Below are 15,637 nucleotides of genomic sequence, written 5' to 3' on the forward strand. Positions count from 1 at the left end.
TCTTGTTCTCAACAACAAAGTCTTGTGTCAGCATGAGAGCATATAGTATTTGTATGGTTTCTCATAACAATTCGTGATCGCACAAATGTAGGCAGAAGGACTCACCATGCAGAGATGCTATACATGATCTTATAATGATAAGGAGTGCTGTTTCAGCCAAGGCCTGGCAAAGGAGCTTACACCTGACCTGAGTCCTGTAAATTTGGTTGTGATATGGCTTCTTTACAATACAAAACTGTTAATAGCAAACAGAACTTTGATGTTTATTGAGGTGGTTAATGATCAGTGGAATACAAGCTTACTAATATGTATGTCATGGACATGTGGAAGTACTCACTATATTTTCCATAAAACAAAATAATGATTTGAAAAATACAAGCTGAAAAGCTGTCTGTTTGTCTATCTGTAATACCGCTAACTCTACAACCAAAGCAAGTATCAACACGGGACTTTAACAAAATTAAGCACTCATCATTTGGCAACCCCAAGTTTGTTGTTGCAATTGGCTATCTGCTTCCATTTGTTCTCTATAATACGTTGAAGGCAGTGGTGTAGAGGAAAGCTTGAGGTACGTACATTGCTGTCAAAACCACAAACAGACAGCCAAAGTGTTAGTACATTGAACTGTTAACCCAAAGGTCCTGGGTTTGATTCCTGCCCATGACAACTTTTTTTTTCTCAGTACCACCTTTTCGTGACACACTTTTCATGTGTCAGCTAGTGACAACGACTACTCGGCAATCTGTGCACATATTGACACGATTCACGTGCAAAATGAAATGCTTATCATCTGGCTACATCGCAAAGTTTATTGCAAGCTCGTTTTGGTAGGTGTGCAGGGTTCCATGGATTCTCCTATTAATTCTCAAACACGCCCCTTTTTCAACAATTTTTCATGATACATACAGCATGTTTTACTACAAAGGCTTTGAGGTAGGAATGCTAACATTCTCTGAAGCCACAAGAAATTTCGCATGCCACAATGTTCCTAATAGAAGCCCGGCACTTTCACACCCTGAGCTAGCCTCAAGATGGAAAAGACAAGGGCATTTACTAAGCTTTCCTGCTGGGACTGTCTGTGGTGCATGCCTTCCTTCCCACACCCTGGTTGTTATTTTTTTTTCCTGGGAAAATCTATTACTCTATACCCCATCCAACAATCCCTTTGTGATTACCATCTTCTAAAAATACTAAGATGAGATAGTTGGTAGAGAGGGAGTGGTGTGGGTGGGACAAGATTCACTATGCCACACAGCACCATGCATTCTAACACCTCTCTATGTGCCTTTTTCTTGTAACGCATGCGCAATGTTATTCTCCAATTATTGCCAACCCTTCTCATGTGTGCTCCTGCCCAATCTTCCCTCCAGTCATGGTGGAGCTTCAGGTTAGTCACTGTCATAATACACTTACGCATGCTCGACTGCAACACTAACCTAGTTTGGCTAGTTAAACTCCATTTAAGAAGTCAGGTGTTACATTATTTTGTTTGCTGACATGTAAAATGTGTGGAAAAGGTACCTTTTCGCAAATCCGGTCACGTATAGACTGTTGGAAAAGTATACAGTAGCACGTTTGATAGGGACAGGGCAGGCCAATTGGTTCCATGTTCATTTGTCTGTGTGTTTGTCTTGTATACTCTATTAGAGTAAGTGCCTTCTCTTTGCAACTCCAAGTCTTTGTGAAGTTAACTACTTGCCTAAATTATAAACAAGTTGATGTTATGCTACTTTTAAAAACCAAACGCCATGCAGCTAGCTAACTCATCTGAAATTAAGTTACATAGGTTTTTGGCTGTGCAATAATACATAATTTAGTGTAATTCACGTATTTCATAATTCATGAAATTTTTGTAATTCTTCAATTACGTTGCTATGCGCTGCTAAGGAAGCGCTTGTTAAACAAACCGCTTTTATTAACACATTACGCACAGAAGCATCTTCTAAAGTGTTTTATAGTTTGACTATCGTGTTTTTTTTTCACAAATTCTCTCGACAAAGCCTCAAAGCTGCTCTTCATTTTCGTTCGCGTACGTAGGGGATACGTCCCCTTTCCAACTCAAATGGATAGGCTATTCCTGGTAGTCTATGAGGCCTGCACAGTGGTTATTCAGTTGTTAAATGCTTGTAAAACCCAAAGGGAAGGTAATTCATGAAGTCGGAGGAGAGTTGCCACACTTGTATTTCAGACCGCCGAAAAGAAACCACCTCAGAACAAAGTTTACCTGTGCGGAAGTTTAATACAGACTTTATTTAACTTTTACTTCTTACGTAAAAGCTGCTTTTCCATTTTACGATTTGCTCATGTGGGTGCATACAGACAAACATAGGTAGATAGGTAGATAGGCAGGTACACACACACACACACACACACACACACACACACACACACACACACACACACACACACACACACACACACACACACACACACACACACACACACACACACACACACACACACACACACACACACACACATACACACACACACACACACACACACACACACACACACACACACACACATACACACACACACACACACACGCACACACACACACACACTTTTACGAAAACAATTTCAGTAAACCAGGCGTGCGCCCACAGCCGGCCAAAGCGCCCACAGCCGGCCTTTGGCCGGCTGTGGATGTGCACCTGGTTTAAAAACAAGTGTGCACCTGTGTGTTAAGTTAATTTTGCTCAAACCTTTGCTTGAAGTATAGCTACAACAAATAATATTGCTTTAAATACTCTTTGTTGACCACGATATACAGTATCTGCATGATAGGATAGCACCACATAATTATTGGGTTAACTTAAAACTGTATAAATTATACATTTCTGCTGTTTAGTTTACCCACATGTTCACATCTTTTTTATTAGTGCTTGCATGATGGTTGAATAGGGTTTATAAATATCACCATGCATGCTACTTTAGGGAATGATATTTAATGTTTCATTCCCAATGCAATGGTTCATACTATTGTGGTTAATGTGGAATGTGAAATGGTCCTGCACATAGGGCAGGTACCAATGCTAGTGTACCATATTACAGTATATGCAGCAGAAAAGTTCGCCATAGAGAAATTTTGGTAATTTTAGCTGTATTTTAATCAATAAGCACAAACTAGAAAATCAGCATCTGTGCTAATCTTGAACCACATAGTGGTTCACAATAGAAATTGCTCGTTATTTTTGCAAAAATTCTAATAGAAAAAAAATACCTACAAACCACCTTGGAAAGCAACTTCCAACTAAAATTACCCTCTGGTCGTTATTTGCAAGGAGGCATAGGTCCACTAGTGAGTGTCAAGTGAAAAGGAAACAATATTTCTACTTTTAACAAAACTGGATCTTGTCATTTTGTTCATCTTCATATATCTACCTAACATTGTGTGCCATTATGCAGTTTCTGTATGCACAAATTGAAAATGCAAAAATCATGGAAGCTAAGGCACACTTTAGTATTATTCCATCTTCTTTGTAATTGTTCATATATATATCCATTAGGTAAAGATGTACAAGGTAGTCATAAACGTGGATGGGATGATGACACACTTCATGGTATGTACAGTATAACCCATAATTTGACTTGTGAAACAGATAGAAACTTGAACCTTGACAACTTGAAGCTGTTGTAACCACATGTTATGCTATTTCATATTTCTAAAATAAAATGCCAGCACTCTCCTAAGGGTAAAGAGTAGGTGGGTATTTAATTGCACACCAAAAGGACAAGGGCTGTAATTAAGTTAAATAATCAGCCAAGAAGCAATAAATACATTTAATAATATGTTGAACATGAATTACCATAACAACGTGTAGTCGTTTATTACAGTATTTGTTCTTTGAACTCACTTATGTTTCCATTTAAGGTTATGGTTAGGTGATAACTCGCCTTTGCTAATAAGCACACATCTTTACTTATTGACCCATTATAATCCATAGACTAGTCTAATAGGTTGGAAGATTTGAAGCTGCTAATGTTAATCGCTCAAGTGTTATAGTGTGGTTTGTGAAGGGCTTTGAAGCATTACTATATGTCAAATTGCTGGGAAACTATTACCATTTTTGCCATGATGATTAGTGAAAACCAGCCAGCAGACACATGGGCAGGGACAGAATGTCATTAAGAAAGGCTTGCTTTAGTGCTGTGCATGATAACAGTTATTTAATTTTCAAAGTTTCACACAAATCCTTCCTGTATCACCAAAAAAATGCAATTAAAAGCACTTTTTGGTATCTGTCCCTGCGCCCACTACTACTGAACTGTTCTAAGCCACAACAACTAGCCTATCTAGTAGTATACTAGCCTATCTAATAGTATACTATAGAAACTTGATGTGAAGTAATAGTATACTGTAGTGAAAAGCCAAAGAAATCACAAATAATTAGTACGTCATTCAAGCGCCACACACTAACAGAACTGATAGTGTATTGCAGATATATATAAGCACCCAACAAGCTTTGTTTCATTAAGATGATGTTTGCTACAAGCCTTACAGAACTAGCAGTAAGCTTATATCAATTCATTTACACAACATTTACGCTTTCCTAGTGGTAAATGGCACTAAAAACTAAACACAAATTAGCCTTGGTGCAATCGCCATTTAATATAATGCAATGTGATACAGTTAATGAAATTTTGGCGGTGCACACTTCGGCTTCCCCGAATTGAAGGGCTTCGACTTTACCATAACCTTAAAGTCCTGAAAAAATGTCTTGGCACATCCTCTTTCAAACCAAATAAATAGTACATGTGCTTGAAATTCTGCCAGCATCATTGTTTAGCTATTATATTTCTGCGGACTTGTATGTATGTATGTATGTTTGTATGTATGTATGTATGTATGTATGTATGTAACAAAACAGGTTATGATGTATTGACCACTGCTATAGCTATATTCCTTTCTATTAATGCTTTACATACAACATAGTTTTGTTGCAGATTGTGAACAAAAAATAGTTAATTTATAAAGTGTGAGACTTTTTGTGATGCATAATAAGAATGCATGTATGTGTATTTTTCTTATTACTATTCTACTAGGAAAAGAAGTAGATACTTCATTACCTGCACCAAAGTGCACCAAAACAGGTATAGTCACTGAAATGTAATTTTAAAACTCAAATGGTTAATTAATTTGAAAGAGTAGTGGTGACAGGTTTATTGAGGCGAGCCTGAGCGAGCCCCATACTGGTGGTAGTTGATGTGACCATGGACCGCAGACCATGGACCATGGACCATCACGTAATCTGAAGTTTACACAAATAACACGGATATCCATCAACTTCCACATGCGTTTTGTGCACTTTCATACACATGGTACATACATAGCATGTTCCGTTTTCATGCTTTTAGCATGTTTTTGTGCTTTTTTCGTGCTTTTAGCACATGACACGTTTTTGTGCAATAGCTAGCAATGTGCCCAGAAGTGTTGAAACTGTGAGAATAGAAACTCATAAAAAGAAGGGAGGGTGACTGACAATGGAAAACCAATGAAGAAAGATAAGCAAGGTTTGTAAGCATGTGCAAATGCCTAGTGCTTCAATTTTTCCCATTACAATTATAGTCTTTTGTTTTATTTCTTTTTTGTGGGGCAGTCTAGTGGATCTCCAATAGCTTTTTGTGTAGCTGGATCTACAACTTTTGGGAATCGTTGATTAGTAGTGATGAATAGCAAAGGCCTGTAAACGAAGGGACAATAGCAAAAATGGTGCACGCTTGCTTGACAATGCTGCATCCTTGGGCACGAACGCTGTATTTTCTAATGTACCTTTGTTAACAAGCCTTTGCTATTCATCACTACTAACCAACGATCCTCAAAAGTTGTAGATCCAGCTGCACAAAAAGTCTTGGAGATCCACCAGACCCTTTTTTATCCCCCCCTCCCTTCCCACACAAAAAAATCAGTCTGGGTGTGAGACTATTACAATTACAGCAGATTACCGGTAATCAAGAACTGCCACATCTACAAGAATATGCTCCACAGTGGACCATCATGCTTCAATTTACATAGCTCCCACCAACCATAGTGTGTTTCATTTAATAGTTAAACGCTTCAAGTCTTTTAAAATCATTTTATTATTGATTTCAGTGATTACAACCATTCATTTCATTTAACTGTCATTGTATTTTCATTGTATTTTCAGTTGATTGCATTGAATAGCTACGTATTTACTTCGAGATCAGGCTCACTCCACAATGCTTTTAGCATCTGAATAGTAATTGGCTTTTATAAAGTGGCATGTCTGCTTACTTTTGTATGAGTGCATGTACAGTATATACATACATATATACGTGCATATGTACATACGTACTGTGCATGTCTAAATGTCCATCACCAAACTTAACGTACATACACCCAAGGTTAAATGACTGCAATGATTATAGCTATAGTTTTGTAACAAATACTTGTTATTGCAGTAATTCTTTTACATTTTGCAACTTTGAGTCATAACATTTTAATCCTGTCTGTTTTGGGAAGCTGTACCATTGCAAAATAGGAATTAGGCTATGTTATGGTATGGTGCGCACGTGTGTAGGGGGGCTGTAATAAGAGTAAAACTGCTGAGTTTGGCTACTTTGGATGTTCGTATGTATCCTTCATGCCACGCCAAATCCTGTCACGTAACAAATTCGGGGCTTGTCCGGGAGCACCAGAAGACTAGTTGTTTAAAGAGTTTGGTCACGGAGACATTTGTTTTCTACTTTCACTGCTCCCTCGTGTTTACCTTGTCCGATTCTAATCACAATTTTTTAACTCTTAGTGCCGGGCGAATGGTACCCCCAACAGGTGTGAATATTGGTACAGTTGGCGTTGTTGTTCGTGTGTCTCGTCTAGGCAGTATTTGTTGTGTTATGTTGAAATTACAAATTTGTAGTCATAGACAAGTTATTCTCATCGTAGTTACTCTCATCATTCCTATTACGTTGTTGTGGAGTGGATAATTATGTCGTTCTCAGTAGATTCTTTTGTGAAATCACCCCGTCTGTTTCCTTAAATCCTTTAAAGAAGGTGCAGCTGCTCTCCATTGCTCAACACAACAAGTTGGAAGCCACCTAAGCTATGAAAAGAGTGAAATTCGAACAATGATCATAGAGTATTTAGTTGAGGAAGAGATTGTGTCCGAAGATGAGATACCATCAACCACAGATGCTATTGAACTGAAGAGGCTAAAACTGCAAGACAAGGAGAAGGAGCGTGAAGCCCAGTTGAAGATGAAAGAGATGGAATTACAAGAGTAGGAATTTGCTGTGCAATTGAAACTTAAGGAACTCGAAATTGCAGCAGCTTCTACAGCTCCACCTGTACCTACCAGTCGACAGGCCCCCTCCAGGTGACAGAGGTTGATAAATATTCCTTGCATTTTGAGAAAGTTGCGTCAAGTCTGTCGTGGCCTAAACAAGTTTGGATACTACTCCTTCAGAGCTCTCTGTTAGGTAAAGCCCATGAAACCTATTCGGCCCTATCGATAGAACAGAGTTCTGCCTATGACACAGTGAAACGCTCTATTCTCAAGACCTATGAGCCTGCTCCTGAAGCCTACTGACAGAGGTTCCGAGCCACCCAGAAGACAGATACTCAGACCTTTGTGGAGTTTGCACGGGCAAAAGAAACTTTGTTTGACCGCTGGTGTACCTCTAAAGGAGTTGATGGAGACTTTAACTGGCTTAGACAACTAATGATGATGGAGGAGTTCAAAAACTGCTTCCTAGTGATATTCAGACCTATCTGGATGAACAGAAGGTAGACAGTTTGCGTGAAGCAGCAGTTTATGCTGAGGACTACTCCTTTACACATACCACTTCCTTTGGAAAGCCCCATCCCTGTGATGGTAACCCAGCAGATACTACACTTGAATTAGCTAAAGGTGGTCAGCCAGGTGCTCTTATCACCAGTAGTTTCACTGGTGGAGGCCCATCAGGGAACTACGGTAGCAACCACCTACCTGCTGGACCAACATGATTTTATTGCAGGAAGAAGGGTCACATAATGTCAGAGTGTTAAGCCTTACCAAGAAAGAACAAGAGGTCTGAAAAGCCTGATCTCCTTGTTTCCCCAAATTTTCAGACAGACCATAAGAAGACAAGTAAGTTACCAGATGAATACACTCCTTTTATTTCATGTGGTAGTGTCTCCCTTGTTGGCTCACAATTGGAATCTCCAATCACCATTCTCAGAGAAAGCAGTCTCTAATATTGGAAGGTGTCCTTCCCTTCAGTTCCCAGTCAGACACGGGAATGACTGTGTTACTACAAGGAGCAGAGTTGAGAACTTTTCGTGTACCACTTCATAAGGTTCACTTGAAGTGTGGTCTAGTGACTGGAGCTGTGGTTGTCAGATTCCTTGCCAGTCCAGGGTGTGAGTCTCATACTTGGTAATGACTTAGCTGGAGGACAAGTGGCATGTGTTTCCAATATGCCACAGGACTCAGTGTCGCCAACTGTTGCAGCAGAGCAAGCCCCAATGAAGGTGTATAGGGTCAGTAATTCACAGCAGGATCTCAGTAGAGAGCAGGAGATCGGGCGCATCACATGGTTGCTAGGAAAGAAAATGGTGGACAACCAAATTTTCGTAGGACGGTTACCAAACTACATTTGCAGTAGGGACTTGGAAGACATTTTCTTTTCCTATGGAAAACTGACACGTTGTGAAGTGAAACAAGGAATATGACTAGCTTATGGTTTTGTTGAGTTTGAAAACAGAAGAGATGCTAAGGATGCAATACGTCTGGAGAATGGCAGAGAGATCATGGGTACTAGGATAGTTGAGGAATGGTGTAGAGGACACAAGGATAAGAATAGCATACATGGTTATGATCGATTTGACTGCTGTGCTCATGATCGGAATTGTTGGACGAGATGACAGATACTCTCGAAGGAGTTCTTATTCATGGTCACCACCCTGACATAAGCATCACAATACCGGTGACTAATTGATTTGTGCATTTCACTTAATTATTAACCTTTTCCTTACCTTGCTGGTGTATTTAGGTCTTTTAGCATGTAATTTTTAGACAACTTTAATTTTAATACCCACACATACACGTATGTGTGTATACCTTTGTTGTTTGTAGAGGTACTTTTGTAGGGGTACTTTTGTAGGGGTACTTTTGTAGGGGGGAGTGTTATGGTATGGTGCGCATGCATGTAGGGGGTTGTAATAAGAGTAAAACTGCTGAATTTGGTTACTTTGGATGTTTGTGTGTATCCTTGGTGCCACGCCGAATCCTGTCAAGTGACAGGCTATTATGCATTTGATCAGTGCCTAAGTCATCACTTATGGTCAATATGATTGTTTATTATTTCCATACATATGTTATTGATTGCTGTATTAGAGACAAACAGTAGTGTGTAAATAACTGACATAACCTCGTATTCATTATTATAGCAATTTAAGAAATGTGACTTTCACAAATACATCCGTAAGTCACCCTGTCTAGAGCTCAGCTAGAAACAAGTCACCCTGTAGAGAGATCAGCTACAAACAAATTACCCTATAGATAGAACGGTTAGATAATAAGTCACCGTGTAGAGAGCTCAACTACAAACAGATCACGCTGTAGAGAGTTCAGCTAGAAACAAGTCATGCTATAGACAAATCAGCTAGAAAATGTTAGAGTTCAGCTACAAAAAAACCACCCTGTAGGGAGTTCAGCCGCAAACAAAAGTTACCCTATAGAGAGATCAACTAGAAACAAGTCACCCTGTAGAAAGTTCAGCTACAAATAAGTCACCCAGTATAAAGAGAGATCAGCTAGAAACAAGTCACCCTGTAGAGATCAGCTAGAAGAAGTCACATTGTATGTAGTTTAACTACAAAGAAACCACCCTGTAGAGAGTTAGGCTACAAACTTATCACCCTGCAGAGGGCTCAGCTACAAACAAATCATCCTGTAGAGAGTTCAACTACAAAGAAATTACACTGTTGAGAGTTCAGCCACAAACAAGTAGAGATCAGTTAGAAACAAGTCACCCTGTAGAGAATTCAGCTTCAAACAAATCACCCTGTAGAGATTTTCAGCTACAAACAGATCACCCTGTAGAGAGTTCAGCTAGATACAAGTCACCCTGTAGAGAGTTCAACTACAAACAGATAACCCTGCAGAGAGTTCAGCTAGAAACAAATCACCCTGTAGAGAGAATCCTGTAGAGAGTTCATATACAAGCAAATCACCCTGTACAGAGTTCAACTACATTTCAAGTCACCCAGTAGAGAGATCAGCTGCAATAAAGCTATCCTGTAGGGAATAATTGACATGAAATAAATATGTGTATTATAATTATATATAATTTGTACATCTACATATGAATTAGTTAAAGTATTTAAAATCTGCTTCATCTTTTTCTTTTTCCTGTGGTAAAGAAAAAAATAGGAAAGCCGGCTATGGGCTGGCTTTGGGGAATACAAATACAAAAAGAAGTGATATCTAATCCATAATAGCCAAGCAGCACAAAAATCACCTGAATTGTCTTATTAAGCTTTTTACCATTAACCTACCATCACAACCATTTCTTGGCCGCTGCCTTGGATTTCACATCTTTTTTTACCATAGCCTTTTTGAGGGCAGCACTGTTTTTTTTACAGCTTGGCTGTTTTGGATTAGATTAGTTTTTATCTTGTATTATCTGTTGTACATAGTTCAAGTGACACATAATATTATTATGCGGATTTTATACTTGTGCCATAATTGCAGTATATCTTCTACGTATGTACATACTGTAGATGATACGGATTCAGAAACATTGAGTCCAGAAGCAAAAAATATAGGAAAACATCGTGGATTTGTCATAGATATGCAAATGAGTGAACATGCATTTTCAGGTATGTATGTTCATGCTTTGCTAATAAAGATGTACGTATTACTGTGTACCTACATTTTGTTGATATATATAGTAATGAAAATATTGAACTTTTTTTTGTTTCAGAAAATCCATCAACATATATTAAAAGATTCAATAATGATGCAATTGGTGCATTTGCATATGTGTTGGACAAACTTACAGAATTACTTTGTAGTGAATTTCAAAATCTGAAACGGAAGTTTGAATCTATCTGTATGGAGGTCCCTCATGAATTTGCAAGCAAAATGATAGCTGTTGAAGATTCAAATGACTTTGTTAAAGTGCTGAACCTGCAGGCATACTGCAATTGGTTTAACATACGTATTTTGAAGAGAATTGTAATTTTTGCTGAAAACCCTATTGCAACAAAGTTGATGGATGCTTATGAAGAATATTTATACCCAAAAAGGATTTTAGATGTTTTGCCATGCTTTAAATCGAGGCATTTTTATGATCCCCATCATTTTTCCTCAGTGGAAATCTACATCAATAAAAACTTTGAATCACTCATTGTTAAAGATGTCATCAAGCATTGTGAATATTTGGAGAGTGAAATGAAGAGTCCTATACAGAGTCTTGCTGTGAAAGATGCCACTGGAAACTGCTCTATAATTACATGTGCTACTCCTTACTATTGTTTGCAACACATGTATGAAATGGTCAAGAATCTCTCTTTCAAGCTCCGTAAATTTCAAATTCAGTATATACAGGTTGGATTCTTCCCTAAAGTTTTTTCAACTCATATAACTATGAGCAAAGAACATTTATCAGACATCGCATTAAATTTGTTGAATGGTAAGTATTAAGATTTATTTAGGCTACTTTTGTGTTTACGTATGTACAAGCATTATCTGCATCTAATTTGGAAGAAATTATATACTTACAGGTACATGTATGTACGTATGTATGTTTTTGTAGTTGTAACGTATACATGCTCGGGTAGTCTTCCTGATACTGCATGTCTGCCTACCTGATATGATGTCTGCCTGAGGGCTGAGGGTTGACTTGTCAGATTGACCATGAGTGTACATCTAATACATATAGTGTTGCACCGATATCCAAATTAGCCGATTATTCCGATAACCGATATTAAGCAACAGAATTAGCCGATACCGATAACCGATCCGATATACACTAATAACACTAACACTCATCCTCATCATCATTAAATGGCTCATATTAGTGACATAACCATTGATATACAGCTTATTCTAGGCTAAAATGTAAAGTTAGATGTATACCACAAGTAAAAGTTACTCATGGTAAACAGGTTTTAAGTACATTTTACTACTGCTATACAGTTGAGACAAGTGGCTGGCACTACATAGAAATCTAAAAACCTCAGTTTATTGTTGGGCATGGCCTAAACCCTGACAGTTTATTATGGGCATGGCTTGTAGTCACCGCTAAACCATTAACACATAACTTAATTAAAATGCCAAATAACTTATGTCTAACCTCCCCCACATCATTATACTACACAGCGCAGTGGAGATTAACATCGGCCTTGATTTAATCAAAACCGATTAATCGGCTAGTAGCCAATATCGGCCCGATACCGATTATTGAACCGATTATCGGTGCAACACTAAATACATATGCATCATCTCCAACATTTTTACATATACCTGTAAACTGACACGCTTTGATGTAGTACATAAGCTTAGATCCTTAGCTATTTTGAAATGGTCAAATTATTATAGTTAACATGTTGGTTGCTGTGACACACTCCAGGGGGCAATGGGGACATTGACGCCACCACTCAGTCAGGACTCCATTCTATATGCATACACACATGCATGTGCTCATATATACACAGTCTAGTATACTTGCCTAGCTACCCTTGCACCATACTTAGCTCCATTGCCTACTTTGCCCTAACACTAAGCACATAGCATTTTTGTAAAGTCATTAAATGTAATTTATTGTATCACAATAAATTGAAGTTAACATGCATGCTGCAGATATTGTGATATAGCACTATAAGAACTTGCACATTATTTTTGTGACCTAATTGCATGCTATAGCGTAAGGGTGCGCTATGATCTAAGCATGTGAAGTAATGTTGAGATGGTGTCAAGTATTGTGTGATCAACAAACTGGTTTAACAGGTTTGTGGTCACGTGACACGCCATGTTCTTGAAAGGTGAATGGCCTAGTTAAATAAAAGTTCCCACCCACCCGCCCACTATTTGGATATAAATTACATATATGTGCACATATAGGCACGGCTGCTTGTACACTATGTATAAGGTATACAATTTGTTAGAACTTTTGTTACTTATTATATATTATTTATTTTAGCTAGGTGGTGACTGAGGATTGAGGGCGGGTGAATTAGATGCTAGTTATGTAGCTGTAATGCTTTATCAATTGATGCCAATATTAATGTTCATGACGTAGCTTGGTCTGTCATTTTGGTTGCTAGTGATCAATTGCTGCGATTTGACATGTCTTAGCAGTTTGCTATCATCACTTGCAAATACTATGTTCATTCATCTACCCTATTTATGGAAGAACTGACTGCCCACCCTATGATTTCCTCAGTTGCCAGTTATTCATCCAAACTCATCCTCTCTATATTACATGTTATATGATCTATATTATATATATATATATTGTCATGTCATGCACGATCTCATGTAGATATAATCTTACTTGCTTTTATGGTATCATTGTATTCTTGTTGCATGATTGTTGAACTTGTGTATTGTCATGTACACTATTGGCTTTGTGGGAAAATGTTATATGATTAGCATTACGAAAAAGAGTAGACAATGTAGAGCTTGGTGCGGTGGAAGGGTGGATAGCTTGGTAAATAAATGTATTATATATATATGAGCACATATGTGTAATTAAATCCTCTATAAATGGTGGCGGTTGCCACTATTCCCAGGGGTGGGCCCCAGCAACCAACATGTTAAGTGTACATGACAATACATAACAAGCAACAATGACACAATAATAGCACATGATATTAGATACATGAGGTTACACTTCATAGATTATATTATATAGGTAATATAGCATTTTAAAAGATGAGTTTAGATGAATAACAGGAAATTTGGTTTGATTTGATTTTCAATCCAGTCAGCAATGCCGTTCTTCCCTGGCAGAGGAAACAAAACACAACATACAGTACATACATACATGCATGCAAAAAAGGTTACAACTACACATAAACAGACACAGCAAAACAATTACAAGCACATGCACAAAACCAATAACACATACAGTATCAAGACACACGGTAGTGTGTCGTGCGGCCCAAGAAGCCGGCGTGCCACACAGTTAGTATATTTACAGGTAGAAAGTAAATGCGATTTTCACACCTTTGTAGCTCCGTAATTCCTTATCCGATTGAAACCAAAGTTGCTACAGAAGTGCCGGCTAGGTAGGGGAGTCCGCATTCCAAATTTAAAGAAAATCGTTCCAGCCATTTCCGAGATATGAGCGGCCAAAGCTTGGTTTTTTTTTCTTCGTTTTTTTTCTGCTTCTACTTCTTCTTTTCGCACACTTTACAAAATCCGCCATAAAATACGAATGCATGCTCCAATATGGCTGAAATTTGGCACAAGTAAAGGGCTCATTAAGGCAAATCTCAGTACCAAGATTGGAAGGAATCCGATGAACATTCACAGAGTTATGACCGATTATTTGCGTAAAATTAGATCAAAGGTCTGTCACGCCCTAAGGGTAAACCGCTTGAAGGAATGAGCTGAACATTGCTATGTAGATGGAGTAACTATCGTAGGAGTGCCTTTTTGTAGTTTGAAAGGAATCCAGTTAAAGGCCATCAAGATATGACACAAAACCCAACCAGTGTCAAAATTACGCGATCGATTTTTATGAATATAAAAACAATTAGTTTTCACGCCTACCAGGCAAACCGCTTAGAGCAGTGAGCTGAAAATCGGTGTGTAGTTGGAATAATTATCATAGAAAGTCCTTGCAGTAGTACAGAAGAATGGGATTACAAACCACTGAGTTATGATTCCAAAGCCAACTACGTGTAGCATATGCGAGATCAAGATACTCTAATAGAACAGTCACCTTAATAGAGCATTCAGCTATGTTTATAATTAATCCATTATAGAATTATATTACATTGCAAGTTATTCTGTAGGGACTTCAGCTACAAACAAGTCACCCTGTAGTCAGATTAGCTAGAAGAAGGTACCTAATAGAGAGTTCAGCTACAAAGAAGCCATCATGTAGAGAGTTCAGCTGCAAACAAATCACCCTGTAGAGAATTCAGCTACAAACAAATTGCCCTGCAGAGAGATCAGCTAGAAGAAGTTACCTAATAGAGAGTTCAGCTACAAAGAAACCATCATGTAGGGAGTTCAGCTGCAAACAAATCACACTGTAGAGAATTCAGCTACAAACAAATTGCCCTGCAGAGAGATCAGCTAGAAGAAGTTACCTTGTAGAGAGTTCAGTTGCAAAGAAATCTCCCACTAGAAAGTTCCACTCTGAACAGATCACCATGTAGTTCAGTTAGAAACAAGTCATCCTGTAGAGAGATCAGCTAGAAGAAGTCACCTTGTAGAGAGTTCAGCTACAAAGAATTACATTGTAGAGAGTTCAGCTACAAAGAAACTACCGTGTAGAGAGTTCAGCTGCAAACAAATCACCTTGTAGAGAGATCAGCTACAAACAAATCACCCTGTGGAGAGATCAGCCTGAAACTAGACACAATGTAAGGAGTTCAACTACAAGCAAATCACTATAGGAGAGAGATCAGCTACAAACAAATCACCTTATAGAGAGTTGAGCTACAAACAAA

The 15,637-nt window shown here is 38.3% G+C and overlaps 2 protein-coding genes across 3 annotated transcripts in view; both read left to right on the forward strand.

The window, feature by feature from the left end:
* Positions 1-15,637, forward strand: part of LOC136247441 (uncharacterized) — a 248,238-nt gene that overhangs the window by 68,201 nt on the left and 164,400 nt on the right. The window lies entirely within an intron of this gene.
* Positions 1-15,637, forward strand: part of LOC136247440 (uncharacterized) — a 145,412-nt gene that overhangs the window by 32,878 nt on the left and 96,897 nt on the right. For both annotated transcript variants that reach the window (XR_010697545.1, XM_066039159.1), the window contains exons 3-6: positions 3,513-3,566; positions 5,050-5,097; positions 10,730-10,828; positions 10,933-11,643. Coding sequence is in view for 1 of the 2 variants with exons in the window: in XM_066039159.1 (XP_065895231.1) it covers positions 3,513-3,566; positions 5,050-5,097; positions 10,730-10,828; positions 10,933-11,643 (912 nt within the window). In the remaining variant the exon portion in view is untranslated. The remainder of the gene's footprint in view (positions 1-3,512; positions 3,567-5,049; positions 5,098-10,729; positions 10,829-10,932; positions 11,644-15,637) is intronic.

This window comes from Dysidea avara, chromosome 2, assembly GCF_963678975.1.
Source record: "Dysidea avara chromosome 2, odDysAvar1.4, whole genome shotgun sequence".
NCBI classification, from domain to species: domain Eukaryota; kingdom Metazoa; phylum Porifera; class Demospongiae; order Dictyoceratida; family Dysideidae; genus Dysidea; species Dysidea avara.